At 53.7% G+C, this 21087-nt stretch overlaps 1 protein-coding gene across 1 annotated transcript in view; it reads right to left on the reverse strand.

Annotated features, from left to right (window-relative positions):
• The window catches only part of LOC147114487 (SWI/SNF-related matrix-associated actin-dependent regulator of chromatin subfamily D member 3-like), a 44634-nt gene that overhangs the window by 21161 nt on the left and 2386 nt on the right, over positions 1–21087 (reverse strand). The window contains 7 exon segments of the mRNA XM_085992196.1: positions 2474–2494; positions 2497–2571; positions 4026–4043; positions 4045–4149; positions 4618–4740; positions 6416–6458; positions 10964–11157. Of these exon segments, the coding sequence (XP_085848322.1) occupies positions 2474–2494; positions 2497–2571; positions 4026–4043; positions 4045–4149; positions 4618–4740; positions 6416–6458; positions 10964–11157 (579 nt within the window).

The following is a 21087-nucleotide window of genomic DNA, read 5'->3' on the forward strand; positions in this document are numbered from 1 at the left end:
CAAAGAGGGAGGTTTTAAGGAGCGTCTTAAAGGAGGGGAGAGAGGCGGAGAGTTGGAGAGGTTTAGGGAGGGAATTTCAGAGCTCGGGGCCCAGGCAGCTGAAGGCACGGCCGCCAATGGTGGAGCGATTATAATCAAGAATGCGCAAGAGGCCAGAATTGGAGGAGCGCAGAGATCTCGGAGGTTACAGAGATAGGGAGGGGCGAGGGGTGTAGGGCTGGAGGAGGTTACAGAGATAGGGAGGGGCGAGGGGTGTAGGGCTGGAGGAGGTTACAGAGATAGGGAGGGGCGAGGGGTGTAGGGCTGGAGGAGGTTACAGAGAGAGGGAGAGGCGAGGGTGTAGGGCTGGAGGAGGTTACAGAGATAGGGAGGGGCGAGGGATGTAGGGTTGGAGGAGGTTACAGAGATAGGGAGGGGCGAGGGGTGTAGGGCTGGAGGAGGTTACAGAGAGAGGGAGAGGCGAGGGGTGTAGGGCTGGAGGAGGTTACAGAGATAGGGAGGGGCGAGGGGTGTAGGGCTGGAGGAGGTTACAGAGAGAGGGAGAGGCGAGGGGTGTAGGGCTGGAGGAGGTTACAGAGATAGGGAGGGGCGAGGGGTGTAGGGCTGGAGGAGGTTACAGAGATAGGGAGAGGCGAGGGGTGTAGGGCTGGAGGAGGTTACAGAGATAGGGAGGGGCGAGGGTGTAGGGCTGGAGGAGGTTACAGAGATAGGGAGGGGCGAGGGGTGTAGGGCTGGAGGAGGTTACAGAGATAGGGAGGGGCGAGGGGTGTAGGGCTGGAGGAGGTTACAGAGATAGGGAGGGGCGAGGGGTGTAGGGCTGGAGGAGGTTACAGAGAGAGGGAGGGGCGAGGGGTGTAGGGCTGGAGGAGGTTACAGAGATAGGGAGGGGCGAGGGGTGTAGGGCTGGAGGAGGTTACAGAGATAGGGAGGGGCGAGGGGTGTAGGGCTGGAGGAGGTTACAGAGATAGGGAGGGGCGAGGGGTGTAGGGCTGGAGGAGGTTACAGAGAGAGGGAGGGGCGAGGGGTGTAGGGCTGGAGGAGGTTACAGAGATAGGGAGGGGCGAGGGGTGTAGGGCTGGAGGAGGTTACAGAGATAGGGGAGGGGCGAGGGGTGTAGGGCTGGAGGAGGTTACAGAGATAGGGAGGGGCGAGGGGTGTAGGGCTGGAGGAGGTTACAGAGATAGGGAGGGGCGAGGGGTGTAGGGCTGGAGGAGGTTACAGAGATAGGGAGGGGCGAGGGGTGTAGGGCTGGAGGAGGTTACAGAGAGAGGGAGGGGTGAGGGGTGTAGGGCTGGAGGAGGTTACAGAGATAGGGAGGGGCGAGGGGTGTAGGGCTGGAGGAGGTTACAGAGAGAGGGAGGGGCGAGGGGTGTAGGGCTGGAGGAGGTTACAGAGAGAGGGAGAGGCGAGGGGTGTAGGGCTGGAGGAGGTTACAGAGAGAGGGAGGGGCGAGGGGTGTAGGGCTGGAGGAGGTTACAGAGAGAGGGAGGGGCGAGGGGTGTAGGGCTGGAGGAGGTTACAGAGAGAGGGAGGGGCGAGGGGTGTAGGGCTGGAGGAGGTTACAGAGAGAGGGAGGGGCGAGGGGTGTAGGGCTGGAGGAGGTTACAGAGAGAGGGAGGGGCGAGGGGTGTAGGGCTGGAGGAGGTTACAGAGAGAGGAGGGGCGAGGGGTGTAGGGCTGGAGGAGGTTACAGAGAGAGGGAGGGCGAGGGGTGTAGGGCTGGAGGAGGTTACAGAGAGAGGGAGGGGCGAGGGGTGTAGGGCTGGGGGAGGTTACAGAGATAGGGAGGGGCGAGGGGTGTAGGGCTGGAGGAGGTTACAGAGAGAGGGAGGGGCGAGGGGTGTAGGGCTGGAGGAGGTTACAGAGAGAGGGAGGGGCGAGGGGTGTAGGGCTGGAGGAGGTTACAGAGAGAGGGAGGGGCGAGGGGTGTAGGGCTGGAGGAGGTTACAGAGAGAGGGAGAGGTGAGGGGTGTAGGGCTGGAGGAGGTTACAGAGAGAGGGAGGGGCGAGGGGTGTAGGGCTGGAGGAGGTTACAGAGAGAGGGAGGGGCGAGGGGTGTAGGGCTGGAGGAGGTTACAGAGAGAGGGAGGGGCGAGGGGTGTAGGGCTGGAGGAGGTTACAGAGAGAGGGAGGGGCGAGGGGTGTAGGGCTGGAGGAGGTTACAGAGAGAGGGAGAGGTGAGGGGTGTAGGGCTGGAGGAGGTTACAGAGAGAGGGAGGGGCGAGGGGTGTAGGGCTGGAGGAGGTTACAGAGAGAGGGAGGGGCGAGGGGTGTAGGGCTGGAGGAGGTTACAGAGAGAGGGAGGGGCGAGGGGTGTAGGGCTGGAGGAGGTTACAGAGATAGGGAGGGGCGAGGGGTGTAGGGCTGGAGGAGGTTACAGAGAGAGGGAGAGGCGAGGCCCTGGAGGGATTTGTAAACAAGGACGAGAGTTTGAAATTTGTTGGGGGACAAGGATGAAGATTAATTGTGTCACCTCCACCAAGTGATTGTCCGGGACCCGTAGAGATCCTTGTCCAGCTCGATCACCAGACTCTTGAAGAACGAGGAGAACTTTCTCTTCTGTTTGCCAGGCTGGAATATAAAAATATATTAAAATTAATTAATTAGCACCCTCGCCTCTGACACAGAAGGTCATGGGTTTAAGTCCCACTCCAGACTTGAGCACAAAATCTAGGCCGACACTCCCAGTGCAGTACTGAGGGAGCGCCGCACTGTCTGTCTGAGGGGCAGTACTGAGGGAGCGCCGCACTGTCTGTCTGAGGGGCAGTACTGAGGGAGCGCTGCACTGTCGGAGGGCCAGTACTGAGGGAGTGCCGCACTGTCGGAGGGGCAGTACTGAGGGAGCGCCGGCACTGTCGGAGGGGCAGTACTGAGGGAGTGCCGCACTGTCGGAGGGGCAGTACTGAGGGAGTGCCGCACTGTCGGAGGGGCAGTACTGAGGCAGAGCCGCACTGTCGGAGGGGCAGTACTGAGGCAGAGCCGCACTGTCGGAGGGGCAGTACTGAGGCAGAGCCGCACTGTCGGAGGGGCAGTACTGAGGGAGCGCTGCACTGTCGGAGGGGCAGTACTGAGGGAGCGCCGCACTGTCGGAGGGGCAGTACTGAGGGAGCACCGCACTGTCGGAGGGGCAGTACTGAGGGAGCGCCGCACTGTCGGAGGGGCAGTACTGAGGGAGTGCCGCACTGTCGGAGGGGCAGTACTGAGGCAGAGCCGCACTGTCGGAGGGGCAGTACTGAGGGAGTGCCGCACTGTCAGAGGGGCAGTACTGAGGGAGTGCCGCACTGTCGGAGGGGCAGTACTGAGGGAGTGCCGCACTGTCGGAGGGGCAGTACTGAGGCAGAGCCGCACTGTCAGAGGGGCAGTACTGAGGGAGTGCCGCACTGTCGGAGGGGCAGTACTGAGGCAGAGCTGCACTGTCGGAGGGGCAGTACTGAGGGAGCGCCGCACTGTCGGAGGGGCAGTACTGAGGGAGCGCCGCACTGTCGGAGGGGCAGTACTGAGGCAGAGCCGCACTGTCGGAGGGGCAGTACTGAGGGAGCGCCGCACTGTCGGAGGGGCAGTACTGAGGGAGCGCCGCACTGTCGGAGGGGCAGTACTGAGGGAGCGCCGCACTGTCGGAGGGGCAGTACTGAGGGAGCGCCGCACTGTCGGAGGGGCAGTACTGAGGGAGCGCCACACTGTCGGAGGGGCAGTACTGTCGGAGGGGCAGTACTGTCGGAGGGGCAGTACTGAGGGAGCGCCGCACTGTCGGAGGGGCAGTACTGAGGGAGCGCCGCACTGTCGGAGGGGCAGTACTGAGGGAGCGCTGCACTGTCAGAGGGGCAGCACTGAGGGAGCGTTGCACTGTCGGAGGGGCAGTACTGAGGGAACGCCGCACTGTCGGGAGGGGCCGCCTTTCAGATGAGTATGGTAGTTAACACACTGAAACAGTAAAAGTTGATGAGGCAGTTAAAAAAAAATATGGGCTTAGAAATAGAGGCATAGAGTACAAAAGCAACGAGAGGAGGAGGAGACATGACACTCACATCCTCCAGCAACTTCCCCCTCCACGCGGAGTTCCCAGGATGCGATGCTGCCGTCGGAGTCCTCTGCGTCAGGCCGGGCGGGGTTAAAGGTGTTCGAGATGTAAAGTCGGAGTTTCCGCTTTTGCTGCAAAACCAGGCAAGAAACGGTTAACAAGAGGAACACAAATAATTCCCAGCGTCCCCCGCACCTCACTCACACCCCCCACAGTGAACCAGCACTGACCAGGACTCCACCCAAACTCCCCTCGCTGACCCCCGGCTCCCCCCCCTCCGCTGACCCTCCCCCCTCCTCCCCTCCCCCCGCTGACCCTCACCCCCTCCCCCTCCGCTGACCCTCGCCCCCTCCCTCCCCGCTGACTCTCGCCCCTTCCCCCGCTGACCCTCGCCCCCTCCGACCCTCGCCCCCTCCCCCCCGCTGAACCTCGCCCCCACTGACCCTCGCTCCCCCCACTCCGCTGACCCTCGCTCCCCCCACTCCCCTCCGACCCTCGCTCCCCCCACTCCGCTGACCCTCGCTCCCCCCACTCCGCTGACCCTCGCTCCCCCCACTCCGCTGACCCTCGCTCCACCCCCTCCTCTCCCAAGTCTGTACCTTCATTGGTCGCTTCAGAGCTTCCTGGATGTCCACCCTCTTCCTCATGATGGTCTGGTCCAGCTTCCTCTCGAAGGCCAGGAGGTCCATGTAGGCCTGGGATTCGGGAACCAGCTCCCGGATCTAGGGAACAAGGACAAGCTCGTACCCCAACAGCATTCACTGCCCCGCCCCTGCCCCTTCCCTCCCGCAGACGTTGGGCGGCAGTGTTTGTGGGACGGGGCTCCAACCCCTCGGTCCAGAACTCAAGTCCCACCACAAACCAACAAAGGGTGGTGGAAATCTGGAACTCCGTGTCAAAAAGCTGTTGGGTCAATTGGAAATTTCAAAACTGAGATTGATAGATTTTTGTTGGGTAAGGGTATTAAGGGTTACGGAACCAAGGCGGGTAAATGGAGATGTGTGAGATTGGCCGGCTGATCCACTGTGAAGTGCATCACACCGAGTCCACTGCAGCCCTGACCAATTCACACCTGGCGAATTCAGAGAGAGGCGGGGTTTGAAAGAGAGAACCTTCAAGGGATCTTCTCGCTGGGCGAGCGATGCTGGGACTGAAGATTCTTCCACGTTATACAGCGTGACTCCCGTAACAGAACATCGCAACCGGACAATGCCAAACAAGCAATATCCCTCACTCCCACCTACTCAATTCAATTCAATTCAATTCAATTCAATTCAAATCGCTTTATTGGCATGATAAGGTACATCTTATGTTGCCAAAGCATCAAAATACATTTATGGTTGAACACATAAACGCAGTTCTATTCATACAGTGTATAAACAGGTATATCCCGAGTGTATAAATATACATTCGCATTATTTATATATACTCTTTTCTTAGTTTACTGGTTGTCCCTCTGTTCATGGCAAGCTGTAACATAGTGTGCCGCCAGTGCTACACAGCTTCTCTCCTCCCCAGTAGGTATGGGAGTTTTTGGTTGTCATTCAGATTTCTGAATTCAGGGCATATTTGTGAGAATTTTGGTAGTAGAAATTCTCCCTGATGTCCTGATATTTTCCACAGGCTGTGAGGAAGTGCATCTCTGTCTCCACTACTCCCTGATTGCAGTGAGAGCATATCCTGTCTTCTCTTGGCAGCCTGGTCTGCCTGTGTCTGCCTTTTTCGATCGCTAGGCTATGTTCGCTAAGTCTGTACCTTGTCAAGGTTCTTCTCAGTTTGTTATCCTTTACCATGGTCAGGTAATCAGCTATGTTGTATTGTCTGTTTAGGGCCAAGTAGCAATTGAGTTTGCTTTGGGTTTTTGTTGTTTCTGCCCATATGTCAGATATTTTTCCTTTTGCTTAGCGACGATTGTGTTGGGTCGAATTCTTTGTGTTACGCTGTCACTGTCCTGGGCTGGTTATTGTTAGTAGTGTTAGTAGCCCATAGCCCTCAACCCCACCTAATCACTTTATCCCTCAGTCTCTCCTGTCTCCAGAAACACATTGAATTGCCCTTATTTACACTGCCTGCCTCAAGTGTCCCCCCAAATAAACTGGCTCAGCCATTGCTGAAACCTCCCCCCACACCGACTCCTTGCCTTCTCCCCGCGTCCCTCTCACCGCACGGGAACTGGTGCCTCAGACACCATCTGTTCATTTCCTTCATAATCCTGAAAATCCAAATTTCTCACCTCCGGCTCTTCCAAAGCAACAAACCCAAATTCCTCAACCGTTCCTCAAGACTTCAGACTCTGATGGACCAATCCCACCCAGTATCTGCCGGACCTTTCCCCAATGACCCAGGCACTGACCCCCTGTCCGACTCTCGCGCCCGCCCGCCCTCCGACTCACTCACCTTCTGGGGTAGAATCTTGTCCGCCATCTTCCGTCTCTTGGCACTGCGAAAGTTTAACAGAAATAATTACTGTGACAACAAGTGATGACCCGGCAACTAGGCAGCACTAAACTAAATTGCAACACCACCAGGAGTGTGGGCGGGGGTGTCCGGAGAGCGGGTTGGAGCATGGTCTGGAGACAGAGGAAGGGGGTCTGGAGAGAGTGGGGTCCAGAGAGCCGGTGGGGAGGGGGGTGGGTGGGAGGTCCAGAGAGCGGGCGGGAGGGAGGGGGTGGGAGCTCCAGAGAGCCGGTGGGGTGGGGGGGGGGGGGGGGGGGGGTGGGGGGGGAAGAGAGGTCCAGAGAGCCGGTGGGGGGGGGGGGGGAGGTCCAGAGAGCAGGCAGGAGGGAGGGGGTGGGAGGTCCAGAGAGCCGGTGGGGGGGAAGGTCCAGAGAGCCGGTGGGGGGGGGGGGGGGGGGGGGAGGTCCAGAGAGCAGGCAGGAGGGAGGGGGTGGGAGGTCCAGAGAGCGGGCGGGAGGGAGGTGGGGGGGAGGTCCAGAGAGCCGGTGGGGGGGAGGGGGGGGGGGCGGGAGGTCCAGAGAGCGGGCGGGAGGGAGGGGGTGTGTTGAAGGAGGCAAGGAGACTCCCTTTATTTTCCGAGTGGGTTACGATGGTATCCCGGGAAGCTCCCAGGGTCCAGCCCGCGGTCTGTGATCTTAGCCGGTGCCCGAGGGAAGACTCTCGGCCATGATTAGAAAATCATAATACAGTCAAACAGAGTCAGCATGGTTTTATGAAAGGGAAATCGTGTTTGACAAATCTATTGGAGTTCTTTGAGGATGTAACGAGCAGGGTGGATAAAGGGGAACCAGTAGATGTGGTGTATTTGGATTTCCAGAAGGCATTCGATAAGGTGCCGCATAAAAGGTTACTGCACAAGATAAGAGCTCATGGGGTTGGGGGTAATATATTAGCATGGATAGAGGATTGGCTAACTAACAGAAAGCAGAGAGTCGGGATAAATGGGTCATTTTCAGGATGGCAATCTGTAACTAGTGGGGTGTCACAGGGATCAGCGCTGGGGCCTCAACTATTTACAATCTATATTAATGACCTAGATGAAGGGACCGAGTGTACTGTAGCCAAATTTGCTGATGATACAAAGATAGGTGGGAAAGCAAATTGTGAGAAGGACACAGAGTCTGCAAAAGGATATAGAGAGGTTCAGTGAGTGGGCAAAAATTTGGCAGATAGAGTATAATGTGGGAAAATGTGAGGTTATCTACTTTGGTAGGAAGAATAGAAAAGCAAAATGTTATCTGAATGGAGAGAGACTACAGAATGCGGCGGTACAGAGGGATCTGGGGTCCTCGTACATGAATCACAAAAAGTTAGCATGCAGGTACAGCAAGTAATCAGGAAGGCAAATGGAATGTTGGCCTTTATTGCAAGGGGGATGGAGTATAAAAGTAGGGAAAGTCCTGTTACAACTGTACAGGGCGTTGGTGAGACCACACCTGGAGTACTGCGTACAGTTTTGGTCTCCTTATTTAAGGAGGGATATACTTGCATTGAAGGCAGTTCAGAGAAGGTTCACGAGGTTGATTCCGGAGATGAAGGGGTTGTCTTATGACGAAAGGTTGAGCAGGTTGGGCCTATACTCACTGGAGTTTAGAAGAATGAGAGGTGATCTTATTGAAACATAAGATTCTGAGAGGATGTTTCCTCTCATGGGGGAATAAAAGCATAGAAGATTAGGAGTAGGCCATTCGGCCCCTCGAGCCTGCTCCGCCATTCAATGAGATCATAGCTGATCATCCAAATTCAGTACACTGTCCCTTTCTCCCCATATCCCTTTAGCCTTAAGAAATATATCGAACTCCTTCTTGAATATATTTAATGAATTGGCCTCCACTGCCTTCTGTGGTAGAGAATTCCACAGGTTCACCACTCTCTGGGTGAAGAAATTCCTCCTCATCTCTGTCCTAAATGTCTTACCCCTTATCCTTAGACTGTGACCCCTGGTTCTGGACTCCCCGGCCATCGGGAACATCCTTCCAGCATCTAGTCTGTCTAGTCCTGTTAGAATTTTATAAGTTTCAATGAGATCCCCTCTCATTCTTCTAAACTCCAGCGAGTATAAGCCCAATCGACCCAATCTCTCCTCATACGTCATTCCTGCCATCCCAGGTATCAGTCTGGTGAATCTTCGCAGCACTCCCTCCATGGCAAGAACATCCTTCCACAGATAAGGCGACCAAAACTGCACACAATACTCAAGCTGTAGTCTCACCAAGGCCCTGTACAACTGCAGCAAGACATCCTTGTTCTTGTACTCAAACCCTCTCGCTACGAAGGCTAACATACTATTTGCCTTCTTAACCGCCTGCTGCACCTGCATGCTTACCTTCAGCGACTGGTGCACAAGGACACCCAGGTCTCGTTGCACTTCCCCTTCTCCCAATCTATTGCCGTTCAGATAATAATCTGCCTTCCTGTTTTTGCCACCAAAGTGGATAACCTCGCATTTATCCACATTATACTGCATCTGCCATGCTTCTGCCCAATCACCCAACCTGTCCAAATCATACTGGAGTTTCTCGGCATCCTCCTCACAGCACACACGCCCACCCAGCTTTGTGTTGTCTGCAAACTTGGAGATATTACATCTAGTTCCCTCGTCTAGATCATTTATATATGTTGTGAATAGCTGGGGTCCACCGATCCCTGTGGTACCCCACTAGTCACTGCCTGCCACTCGGAAAAAGACCCGTTTATTCCAACTCTTTGCTTCCTGTCTGCCAACCAGTTCTCTATCCAAGTCAATACCTTGCCCCTAATCCCATGTGCCTTAACTTTACATGCTAATTTCTTATGCGGGACCTTATCGAAAGCCTTCTGAAAGTCCAAATACACCACATCCACTGGTTCTCCCTTATCTATTTTACCAGTTGCATCCTCAAAAAATTCCAGTAGATTAGTCAAGCACGATTTACCTTTTGTAAATCCATGTTGACTTTGTCTGATCCTGTCACTGTTTTCCAAGTGCTCTGCTATTACATCTTTTATAATGGACTCCAGCATTTTCCCCACTACCGATGTCAGGCTTACCGGTCTATAATTCCCCGTTTTCTCTCTACCACCTTTTTTAAATAGTGTGGTAACATTAGCTACCCTCCAATCCATGGCTACTGTTCCAGAGTCTATAGAATTTTGGAAGATGACCAGCAATGCATCTACTATTTCTAGGGCCACTTCCTTAAGTACCCTAGGATGCAGATAATCTAGAACTAGGGGGCATAGTTTCAGGATAAGGGGTCGCCCATTGAAGATGGAAATGAGGAGGAATCTTTGGAATTCTCTACCCCAGAGAGCTGCGGAGGCTGGGTCATTGAATATATTCAAGGCGGAGATTGACAGATATTTGAGCAACAGGGGAGTCAAGGGTTAGGGGGAGCGGGCGGGAAAGTGGAGTGAGGTCGATGATCAGCCATGATCTTATTGAATGGCGGAGCAGGCTCGAGGGGCCGAATGGCCTATTCCTTATGTTATGATTCCCACCCTCCAATCATCGGAGGCAGGGAGGCATGATGAGGACGTGATTGACCTCAGCTCCCGACCCCTCACCACACGCCACCGGCACTGAACCTGCCACCCCTGCGGTGTCCAATCGCCTCAGTTACCACCCCAGGGTGAAGCAGTGACTGACCCGGGGCCCTACATCTTCGAAACTCGAGGGAATACGAGCCTCGTCTGTGCAACCAATATTCATCCTTTAATACCTTTCAGCCCCGGTACCATTCTGGTGAATCTGCGCTGCCCCCTCCAAGGCCAGTATATCCGTCCTGAGGTGCGGGGCTCAGAACTGAACGCAGTGACTGCAGACGGGGGTCGAACCAGAGCTGTGTACAGGTGAAGCATCACTCCCTCCCCTTTGTATTCCCGCCCCCGAGATAAAGGCCAACATTCCATTGGCCCTTTTTTGAATTATTTTTTTGTACTTGTCCACCAGCTTCTGGTGATTTTGGAATTTGGATTCCTCAATCTCTTGGCTCCCCCACAGTTCCAATCCTGGAGGGTCGTGACCCTATTGGAGCCCGAAGTCCTCATGGGTGTTTAACCCCATCGTGCCCCTCTTCCCCATGACCCTTCTCCCCCCACCCCCCTCTCGCCAGACCCCTCTTCTCCCCCCACCCCCCTCTCGCCAGACCCCTCTTCTCCCCCCACCCCCCTCCCGCCAGACCCCTCTTCTCCCCCCACACCCCTCTCGCCAGACCCCTCTTCTCCCCCCACACCCCTCTCGCCAGACCCCTCTTCTCCCCCCACCCCCCTCTCGCCAGACCCCTCTTCTCCCCCACCCCCCTCTCGCCAGACCCCTCTTCTCCCCCCACCCCCCTCCCGCCAGACCCCTCTTCTCCCCCCACCCCCCTCCCGCCAGACCCCTCTTCTCCCCCCACCCCCCTCCCGCCAGACCCCTCTTCTCCCCCCACCCCCCTCCCGCCAGACCCCTCTTCTCCCCCCGCCCCCCTCCCGCCAGACCCCTCTTCGCCCCCCCGCGACGCCCCCTACCTGCGGGTGCGGCTCTGCACCGCCTGCTGCTGCTGCTGCTGGACTTGCTGGGGGGCCGAGCGTTTGCGGGTCTGGTCCAGCACGGGCTGAGGCATTCCCGGGCGCACCGCGGGGCTGCCTCCGTACGGGGGTCCCGGGGGCCCCATCGCAGATCCTTGCGGTGCCATCCGGGCAGCCGAGGGCATCCCTGGGCGCTGGAAGGAAAAAACAAACAGAAATGACGGAAACGCTTACAACAAATAATACCGGCCAGCGACGCGCCGATTCACCGAACAACCCAACAACGGGTGTCGGCCGTGGCTCAGTGGGCAGCACTCTCTCGCCACCGAGAGACAAGGTCGTGGGTTCAAGTCCCCACTCCAGAAACTGGAGCCCATAATCCAGGCTGGCACTCCAGTGTAACAACAACAACCTATATTTATATAGCGCCTTTAACATAGTAAAACGTCCCAGGGCACTTCACAGGAGTATTTTAAGACAAAAAGCTGGACACCGAGCCACATAAGGAGATATTAGGGCAGGTGACCAAAAGCTGCGTCAAAGAGGTCGGTTTTAAGGAGTATCTTAAAGCAGGAAAGAGAGGCGGAGAGGTTTAGGGAGGGACTTCCAGAGCTCAAGGCCGAGGCAACAGCTGGGACCAGAAAACATGTTAAATGAGAATAGGTTGCTTGTGAGCTGTGGAGCCCAACAGTGGCCGAGTAAATGGAACTAGGTCAGAGGTCAGGAGTGATTCCACCGGGACGGTAGTGCCACCAGTCAGGCAGACGGGGCTGTGAGGTCCCCATTGCCACCTACCGTACAGACCAACGGCACAGGGAAAGAATCAGGGAGGTTCATGGTGATGGAAAAGTGGGACAGAAAATGAGTGCAAATCGTACAGAATGTGCCAAACCTCTTGCATACCTTACTCGCAGACATCCCGTGGCAATGCTCATAGATCTGCTTGATAATGTATCTGTAACCACTAGTACTGTACCCTAGTGTTATACAGTGACAGACCTGTACCCACCAGTACTGTACCCTAGTGTTATACAGCGACAGACCTGTACCCACCAGTACTGTACCCGTGTTAGAGTGACAGACCTGTACCCACCAGTACTGTACCCTAGTGTTATACAGCGACAGACCTGTACCCCCCAGTACTGTACCCGTGTTATACAGTGACAGACCTGTACGCCCCAGTACTGTACCCCAGTGTTATACAGCGACAGACCTGTACCCACCAGTACTGTACCCCAGTGTTATACAGTGACAGACCTGTACGCCCCAGTACTGTACCCTAGTGTTATACAGCGACAGACCTGTACCCACCAGTACTGTATCACAGTGTTATACAGCGACAGACCTGTACCCACCAGTACTGTACCCTAGTGTTATACAGCGACAGACCTGTACCCACCAGTACTGTACCCCAGTGTTATACAGTGACAGACCTGTACCCACCAGTACTGTATCACAGTGTTATACAGTGACAGACCTGTACCCACCAGTACTGTACCAGTGTTATACAGTGACAGACCTGTACCCACCAGTACTGTATCAGTGTTATAGAGCGACAGACCTGTACCCACCAGTACTGTACCCGTGTTGTACAGTGACAGACCTGTACCCACCAGTGCTGTACCCTAGTGTTATACAGTGACAGACCTGTACCCACCAGTACTGTATCAGTGTTATAGAGCGACAGACCTGTACCCACCAGTACTGTACCCCAGTGTTGTACAGTGACAGACCTGTACCCACCAGTACTGTACCCCAGTGTTATAGTGACAGACCTGTACCCACCAGTACTGTACCCCAATGTTGTACAGTGACAGACCTGTACCCACCAGTACTGTACCCGTGTTGTACAGTGACAGACCTGTACCCACCAGTACTGTACCCCAGTGTTGTACAGTGACAGACCTGTACCCACCAGTACTGTACCCCAGTGTTATAGTGACAGACCTGTACCCACCAGTACTGTACCCCAATGTTGTACAGTGACAGACCTGTACCCACCAGTACTGTACCAGTGTTACAGTGACAGACCTGTACCCACCAGTACTGTATCAGTGTTATAGAGCGACAGACCTGTACCCACCAGTACTGTACCCCAGTGTTGTACAGTGACAGACCTGTACCCACCAGTACTGTACCCCAGTGTTATAGTGACAGACCTGTACCCACCAGTACTGTACCCCAATGTTGTACAGTGACAGACCTGTACCCACCAGTACTGTACCCGTGTTGTACAGTGACAGACCTGTACCCACCAGTACTGTACCCCAGTGTTATACAGCGACAGACCTGTACCCACCAGTACTGTACCCCAGTGTTATACAGCGACAGACCTGTACCCACCAGTACTGTACCCCAGTGTTATACCGCGACAGACCTGTACCCACCAGTACTGTACCAGTGTTAGTGACAGACCTGTACCCACCAGTGCTGTACCCTAGTGTTATACAGTGACAGACCTGTACCCACCAGTACTGTACCCCAGTGTTATACAGTGACAGATCTGTACCCACCTGTACTCTACCCGTGTTATAGTGGCAGACCTGTCCCCACCAGTACTGTACCCCAGTGTTATAGTGACAGACCTGTACCCACCAGTACTGTACCCGTGTTATACACACAGTCCTGTACCCACCAGTACTGTACCCGTTATACAGCAACAGACCTGTACCCACCAGTACTGTACCCCAGTGTTATACAGCGACAGGCCTGTACCCACCAGTACTGTTCCCCAGTGTTATACAGTGACAGACCTGTATGCATCAGTACTGTATTCCAGTGTTACACAGCGACAGACCTGTACCCACCAGTACTGTACCCCAGTGTTACAGTGACAGACCTGTACCCACCATTAGTGTACCCCAGTGTTACAGTGACAGACCTGTACCCACCAGTACTGTACCCATGTTATAGTGACAGACCTACACCCACCAGTACTGCACCTGTTATACAGTGACAGACCTGCACCCACCAGTACTGTACCCCAGTGTTATAGTGACAGACCTGTACCCACCAGTACTGTACCCCAGTGTTATACAGCAACAGACCTGTACCCACCAGTACTGTACCCCAGTGTTATACAGTGACAGACCTGTACCCACCAGTACTGTACCCCAGTGTTATACAATGACAGACCTGTACCCACCAGTACTGTACCGCAGTGTTATACAGTGACAGACCTGTACCCACCAGTACTGTATTCGTGTTAGTGACAGACCTGTACCCACCAGTACTGTACCCCAGTGTTATACAGTGACAGACCTGTACCCACCAGTACTGTACCCGTGTTATACAGTGACAGACCTGTACCCACCAGTACTGTATTCGTGTTAGTGACAGACCTGTACCCACCAGTACTGTACCCCAGTGTTATACAGTGACAGACCTGTACCCACCAGTACTGTACCCGTGTTATACAGTGACAGACCTGTACCCACCAGTACTGTATTCGTGTTAGTGACAGACCTGTACCCACCAATACTGTACCCATGTTATACAATGACAGACCTGTACATCGAAACATAGAAGATAGGAGCAGGAGTAGGCCATTCGGCCGCTCGAGCCTGCTCCGCCATTTGATGAGATCATGGCTGATCATCCAAATTCAGTATCCAGCCCCTGCTTTCTCCCCATACCCCTTGGTACCTTTAGCTCTAAGAAATATTTCTAACTCCTTCTTGAATATATTTAAAGACTTGGCCTCAACTGCCTTCTGTGGTAGAGAATTCCACAGGTTCACCACTCTCTGGGTGAAGAAATTCTTCCTCATCTCTGCCCTAAAGGGCCTACCCCTTATCCTTAGACTATGACCGCTGGTTCTGGACTCTCCGACCATCGGGAACATCCTTCCTGCATCTAGTCTGTCCAGACCTGTCAGAATTTTATACGTTTCGATGAGATCCCCTCTCATTCTTCTAAACTCCAGCGAGTATAATCCCAATCGACGCAATCTCTCCTCATACGTCATTCCTGCCATCCCAGGAATCAGCCTGGTGAATCTTCGCTGCACTCCTTCCATGGCAAGAACGTCCTTCCTCAGATAAGGTGACCAAAACTGCACACAGTACTCAAGGTGTGGTCTCACCAAGGCCCTGTACAACTGCAGCAGGACATCCTTGCTCCTGTACTCGAATCCTCTCGCTACGAAGGCCAACATACCATTTGCCTTCTTAACCGCCTGCTGCACCTGCATGCTTACCTTCAGCGACTGGTGCACAAGGACACCCAGGTCTCGTTGTACTTCCCCTTCTCCCAATCTATTGCCATTCAGATAATAGTCTGCCTTTCTGTTTTTGACACCAAAGTGGATAACCTCGCATTTATCCACGTTATATTTCATCTGCCACGCTTCTGCCCATTCATCCGACCTGTCCAAATCATCCTGGAGTTTCTCAGTCTCCTCCTCGCAGCACACACGCCCACCCAGCTTTGTACCCATGTACTGTACCCATGTTATAGTGATAGACCTGTACCCACCAGTACTGTACCCCAGTGTTATACAGTGACAGACCTGTACCCACCAGTACTGTACCCCAATGTTATAGTGACAGACCTGTACCCACCAGTACTGTACCCCAGTGTTATACAGTGACAGATCTGTACCCACCACTACTGTACCCCAATGTTATAGTGACAGACCTGTACCCACCAGTACTGTACCAGTGTTATACAATGACAGACCTGTACCCACCAGTACTGTACCCCAGTGTTATACAGTGACAGACCTGTACCCACCAGTACTGTACCCCAGTGTTATACAGTGACAGACCTGTACCCACCAGTACTGTACCCCAGTGTTATACAGTGACAGACCTGTACCCACCAGTACTGTACCGCAGTGTTATACAGTGACAGACCTGTACCCACCAGTACTGTACCCCAGTGTTATAGTGACAGACCTGTATCCACCAGTACTGTACCCCAGTGTTACACAGTGACAGACCTGTACCCACCAGTACAGTACCCCAGTGTTATAGTGACAGACCTGTATCCACCAGTACTGTACCCCAGTGTTACACAGTGACAGACCTGTACCCACCAGTACTGTACCCCAGTGTTATACAGTGACAGATCTGTACCCACCACTACTGTACCCCAATGTTATAGTGACAGACCTGAACCCAGCAGTACTGTACCCCAGTGTTATACAGCGACAGATCTGTACCCACCAGTACAGTAGCCCAATGTTATACACCGATGGACCTGTACCCACCAGTACTGTACCCATGTTATAGTGATAGACCTGTACCCACCAGTACTGTACCCCAGTGTTATACACTGACAGACCTGTACCCACCAGTACTGTACCCCAGTGTTATACAGTGACAGACCTGTACCCACCAGTACTGTACCCCAGTGTTATACAGTGACAGACCTGTACCCACCAGTACTGTACCCCAGTGTTATACAGTGACAGACCTCTACCCACCAGTACTGTACCCCAGTGTTATACACTGACAGACCTGTACCCACCAGTACTGTACCCCAGTGTTATACAGTGACAGACCTGTACCCACCAGTACTGTACCCCAGTGTTATACACTGACAGACCTGTACCCACCAGTACTGTACCCCAGTGTTATACAGTGACAGACCTGTACCCACCAGTACTGTACCCGTGTTATACAGTGACAGACCTGTACCCACCAGTACTGTACCACAGTGTTATACAGTGACAGACCTGTACCCACCAGTACTGTACCCCAGTGTTATACAGTGACAGACCTGTACCCACCAGTACTGTACCCGTGTTATACAGTGACAGACCTGTACCCACCAGTACTGTACCCGTGTTATACAGTGACAGACCTGTACCCACCAGTACTGTACCCCAGTGTTATAGTGACAGACCTGTATCCACCAGTACTGTACCCCAGTGTTACACAGTGACAGACCTGTACCCACCAGTACTGTACCCCAGTGTTATAGTGACAGACCTGTACCCACCAGTACAGTACCCCAGTGTTATAGTGACAGACCTGTATCCACCAGTACTGTACCCCAGTGTTACACAGTGACAGACCTGTACCCACCAGTACTGTACCCCAGTGTTATACAGTGACAGATATGTACCCACCACTACTGTACACCAATGTTATAGTGACAGACCTGAACCCACCAGTACTGTACCCGTGTTATACAGCGACAGATCTGTACCCACCAGTACAGTAGCCCAATGTTATACACCGATAGACCTGTACCCACCTGTACTGTATCCCAGTGCTAGTGACAGACCTGTACCCACCAGTACTGTACCCATGTTATACAGTAATAGACTTGTACCCACCAGTACTGTACCCCAGTTAGTGACAGACCTGTACCCACCAATACTGTACCCCAGTGTTATACAGTGACAGACCTGTACCCGCCAGTACTGTACCCCAGAGTTATACAGTGACAGACCTGTACCCAGCAGTACTGTACCCGTGTTAATGACAGACCTGTACCCACCAGTGCTGTACCCCAGTGTTATACAGTGACAGACCTGTACCCATCAGTACTGTACCCCAGTGTTATGCAGTGACAGACCTGTACCCAACAGTACTGTACCCCAGTGTTAGTGATATACCTGTACCCACCATTAGTGTACCCCAGTGTTATACAGTGATAGACTTGTACCCACCAGTACTCTACCCTTGTTAGTGACAGACCTGTACCCGCCAGTACTGTACCCCAGTGTTATACAGTGACAGACCTGTACCCACCAGTACTGTACCCGTGTTATACAGTGACAGACCTGTACCCACCAGTACTGTACCCCACTGTTAGTGACAGACTGGTACCCACCTGTACTGTAGCCGTGTTATACAGTGACAGACCCGTACCCACCAATACTGTACCCATGTTATAGTGACAGACCTATACCCACCAGGACAGTACCCCAGTGTTATACAGCGACAGACCTGTACCCATCAGTACTGTACCCCAGTGTTATAGAGCGACCGACCTGTACCCACCAGTACTGTACCCGTGTTGCAGTGACAGACTTGTACCCATTACTGTACCCCAGTGTTAGTTATAGACCGGTACCCACCATTACTGTACCCTAGTGTTATAGTGACAGACCTGTACCCACCATTACTGTACCCTAGTGTTATACAGTGACAGACCTGTACCCACCAGTACTGTATCCGTGTTATAGTGACAGACCTGAACCCACCAGGACAGTACCCCAGTGTTATACAGCGACAGACCTGTACCCACCAGTACTGTACCCCAGTGTTACAGTGACAGACCTGTACCCACCAGTACTGTACCCCAGTGTTACACAGTGACAGACCTGTACCCACCAGTACTGTACCCCAGTGTTATACAGCGACAGACCTGTACCCACCAGTGCTGTACCACCTTCTTCTTCTCTTAGGCAGTCCCTCGGAACCGAGGATGACTTGCTTCCACATTAAAAATGAGTTCTCAGGTGACTGATGAGTCCAGTGCGGGACCTACAGTCTCTGTCACAGGTGGGGCAGACGGTGGTTGAAGGGGCGGGTGGGTGGGGTGCTTGGGTTGACGTGCGCTCCTTGCGCTGCCTGCGCTTGGCTTCCGCTTGCTCCTGGCGAAGAGACTCAAGGTGTTCCGCGCCTTCCCGGATGCTTCTCCTCCACTTTGTGCGGTCTTGGGCCAGGGATTCCCAGGTGTCAGTGGGGATGTTACACTTTTTCAAGGAGGCTTTGAGAGTGTCCTTGAAGTGTTTCCTCTGCCCACCTGGGGCTCTCTTGCCGCACCGGAGCTCCGAGTAGAGCGCTTGTTTTGGGAGTCTCATATTGGGCATGCGGACAATGTGACCCGTCCATCGGAGCTGATCGAAGCTCTGACCACGCTCAATGCTGGGGATGTTGGCCTGAGCAAGAACACTGACGTTGGTGCGCCTATCCTGCCAATGGATTTGCAGGATCTTGTGGAGGCAGCGTTAGTGGTACCGCTCCAGTGCTTTGAGGTGCCTGCTGTACATGGTCCTTAACCACGACTCTGTCTTCGACATGAGTGTCCTGAACTCCATCCCACAGAATGCTACCCGCAACCATCTCAGCACAACCCCAGCCCGGCATGAGGTTGAAAAGGCCATCCGACAACTGAAGAACATGAACTCAGGTGCAGATGGAATCCCCGCCGAGGCACTAAAGCATGGCGGAGAAGCACTACTGGCGCGAATTCATGAACTCATTTCTCTTATCTGGAGGGAGGAGAACATGCCGGGGGATCTCAGACGCTGTAATTGTGACCATCTTCAAGAAAGGTGACAAGTCCGATCGCGGTAATTACAGAGGAGTTTCCCTGCTGTCTGCCACAGGGAAAGTCATTGCAAGAATCCTCCTCAATCGCCTTCTCCCAGTGGCCGAAGAGCTCCTCCCAGAGTCGCAATGCGGATTCCGCCCACTAAGGGGCACAATGGACATGATCTTCACCGCACGTCAATTACAAGAGAAATGCAGGGAACAGCACCAACCGCTGTACATGGCCTTCTTTGATCTCACAAAGGCCTTCGACACTGTCAACCGTGAGGGATTATGGAGTGTCCTCCTCAAATTTGGCTGCCCTCAAAAGTTTGTCACTATCTGCCGCCTGCTTCACGACAACATGCAAGCCGTGATTCTGACCAACGGTTCCACCAAAGTACTGTACCCCAGTGTTACTGACAGACCTGTACCCAGCAGTACTGTCCCCCAGTGTTGTACAGTGACAGACCTGTACCCACCAGTACTGTACCCGTGTTATACAGCGACAGACCTGTACCCACCAGTACTGTCCCCCAGTGTTATACAGTGACAGACCTGTACCCACCAGTACTGTACCCGTGTTATACAGTGACAGACCTGTACCCACCAGTACTGTACCCCAGTGTTAATAACAGACCTGTACCCACCTGTACTGTACCCGTGTTATACAGTGATAGATCTGTACCCACCAGTACTGTACCCCAGTGTTATAGTGACAGGCCTGTACCCAGCAGTACTGTACCCCAGTGTTATACAGTGACAGACCTGTACCCACCAGTACTGTACCCCAGTGTTATACAGCGACAGACCTGTACCCACCAGTACTGTACCCCAGTGTGATACAGTGACAGACCTGTACCCACCAGTACTGTACCCGTGTTATACAGTGACAGACCTGTACCCACCAGTACTGTACCCCAGAGTTAGTGATAGACCTGTACCCACCAGTACTGTACCCGTGTTAGTGACAGAGCTGTACCCACCAATACAGTACCCATGTTATACAGTGGAAGACCTGTACCCACCAGTACTGTACCCCAGTGTTATACGGTCACAGACCTGTACCCACCAGTACTGTACCCCAGTGTTATACAGTAACAGACCTGTACCCACCAGTACTGTACCCCAGTGTTATACAGTGACAGACCTGTACCCACCAGTACTGTACCCCAGTGTTAGTGACAGACCTGTACCCACCAGTACTGTACCCCAGTGTTATACAGTGACAGACCTGTACCCACCAGTACTGTACCCCAGTGTTATACAGTGACAGACCTGTACCCACCAGTACTGTACCCCAGTGTTATACAGTGACAGACCTGTACCCACCAGTACTGTATCCCAGTGTTATACAGTGACAGACCTGTACCCACCAGTACTGTACCCCAGTGTTAGTGACAGACCTGTACCCACCAGTACTGTACCCCAGTGTTATACAGTGACAGACCTGTACCCACCAGTACTGCACCCCAGTGTTAGTGACAGACCTGTACCCACCAGTACTGTACCCCAGTGTTATACAGTGACAGACCTGTACCCACCAGTACTGTACCCCAGTGTTACACAGTGACAGACCTGTACCCACCAGTACTGTATCCCAGTGTTATACAGTGACAGACCTGTACCCACCAGTGCTGTACCCCAGTGTTATACAATGACAGATCTGTACCCACCAGTACTGTACCCCAGTGTTATAGTGACAGACCTGTACCCACCTGTACTGTATCCCAGTGTTATACAGTGACAGACCTGTACCCCCCAGTACTGTACCCGTGTTTTACAGTGACAGACCTGTACCCACCAGTACTGTACCCCAGTGTTATACAGTGACAGACCTGTACCCACCAGTACTGTACCCCAGTGTTATACAGCGACAGACCTGTACCCACCAGTACTGTCCCCCAGTGT

Source organism: Somniosus microcephalus, chromosome 7, assembly GCF_052327205.1.
Source record: "Somniosus microcephalus isolate GS21.2 chromosome 7, FLI_Smic_1.0, whole genome shotgun sequence".
In the NCBI taxonomy this organism is placed as follows: domain Eukaryota; kingdom Metazoa; phylum Chordata; class Chondrichthyes; order Squaliformes; family Somniosidae; genus Somniosus; species Somniosus microcephalus.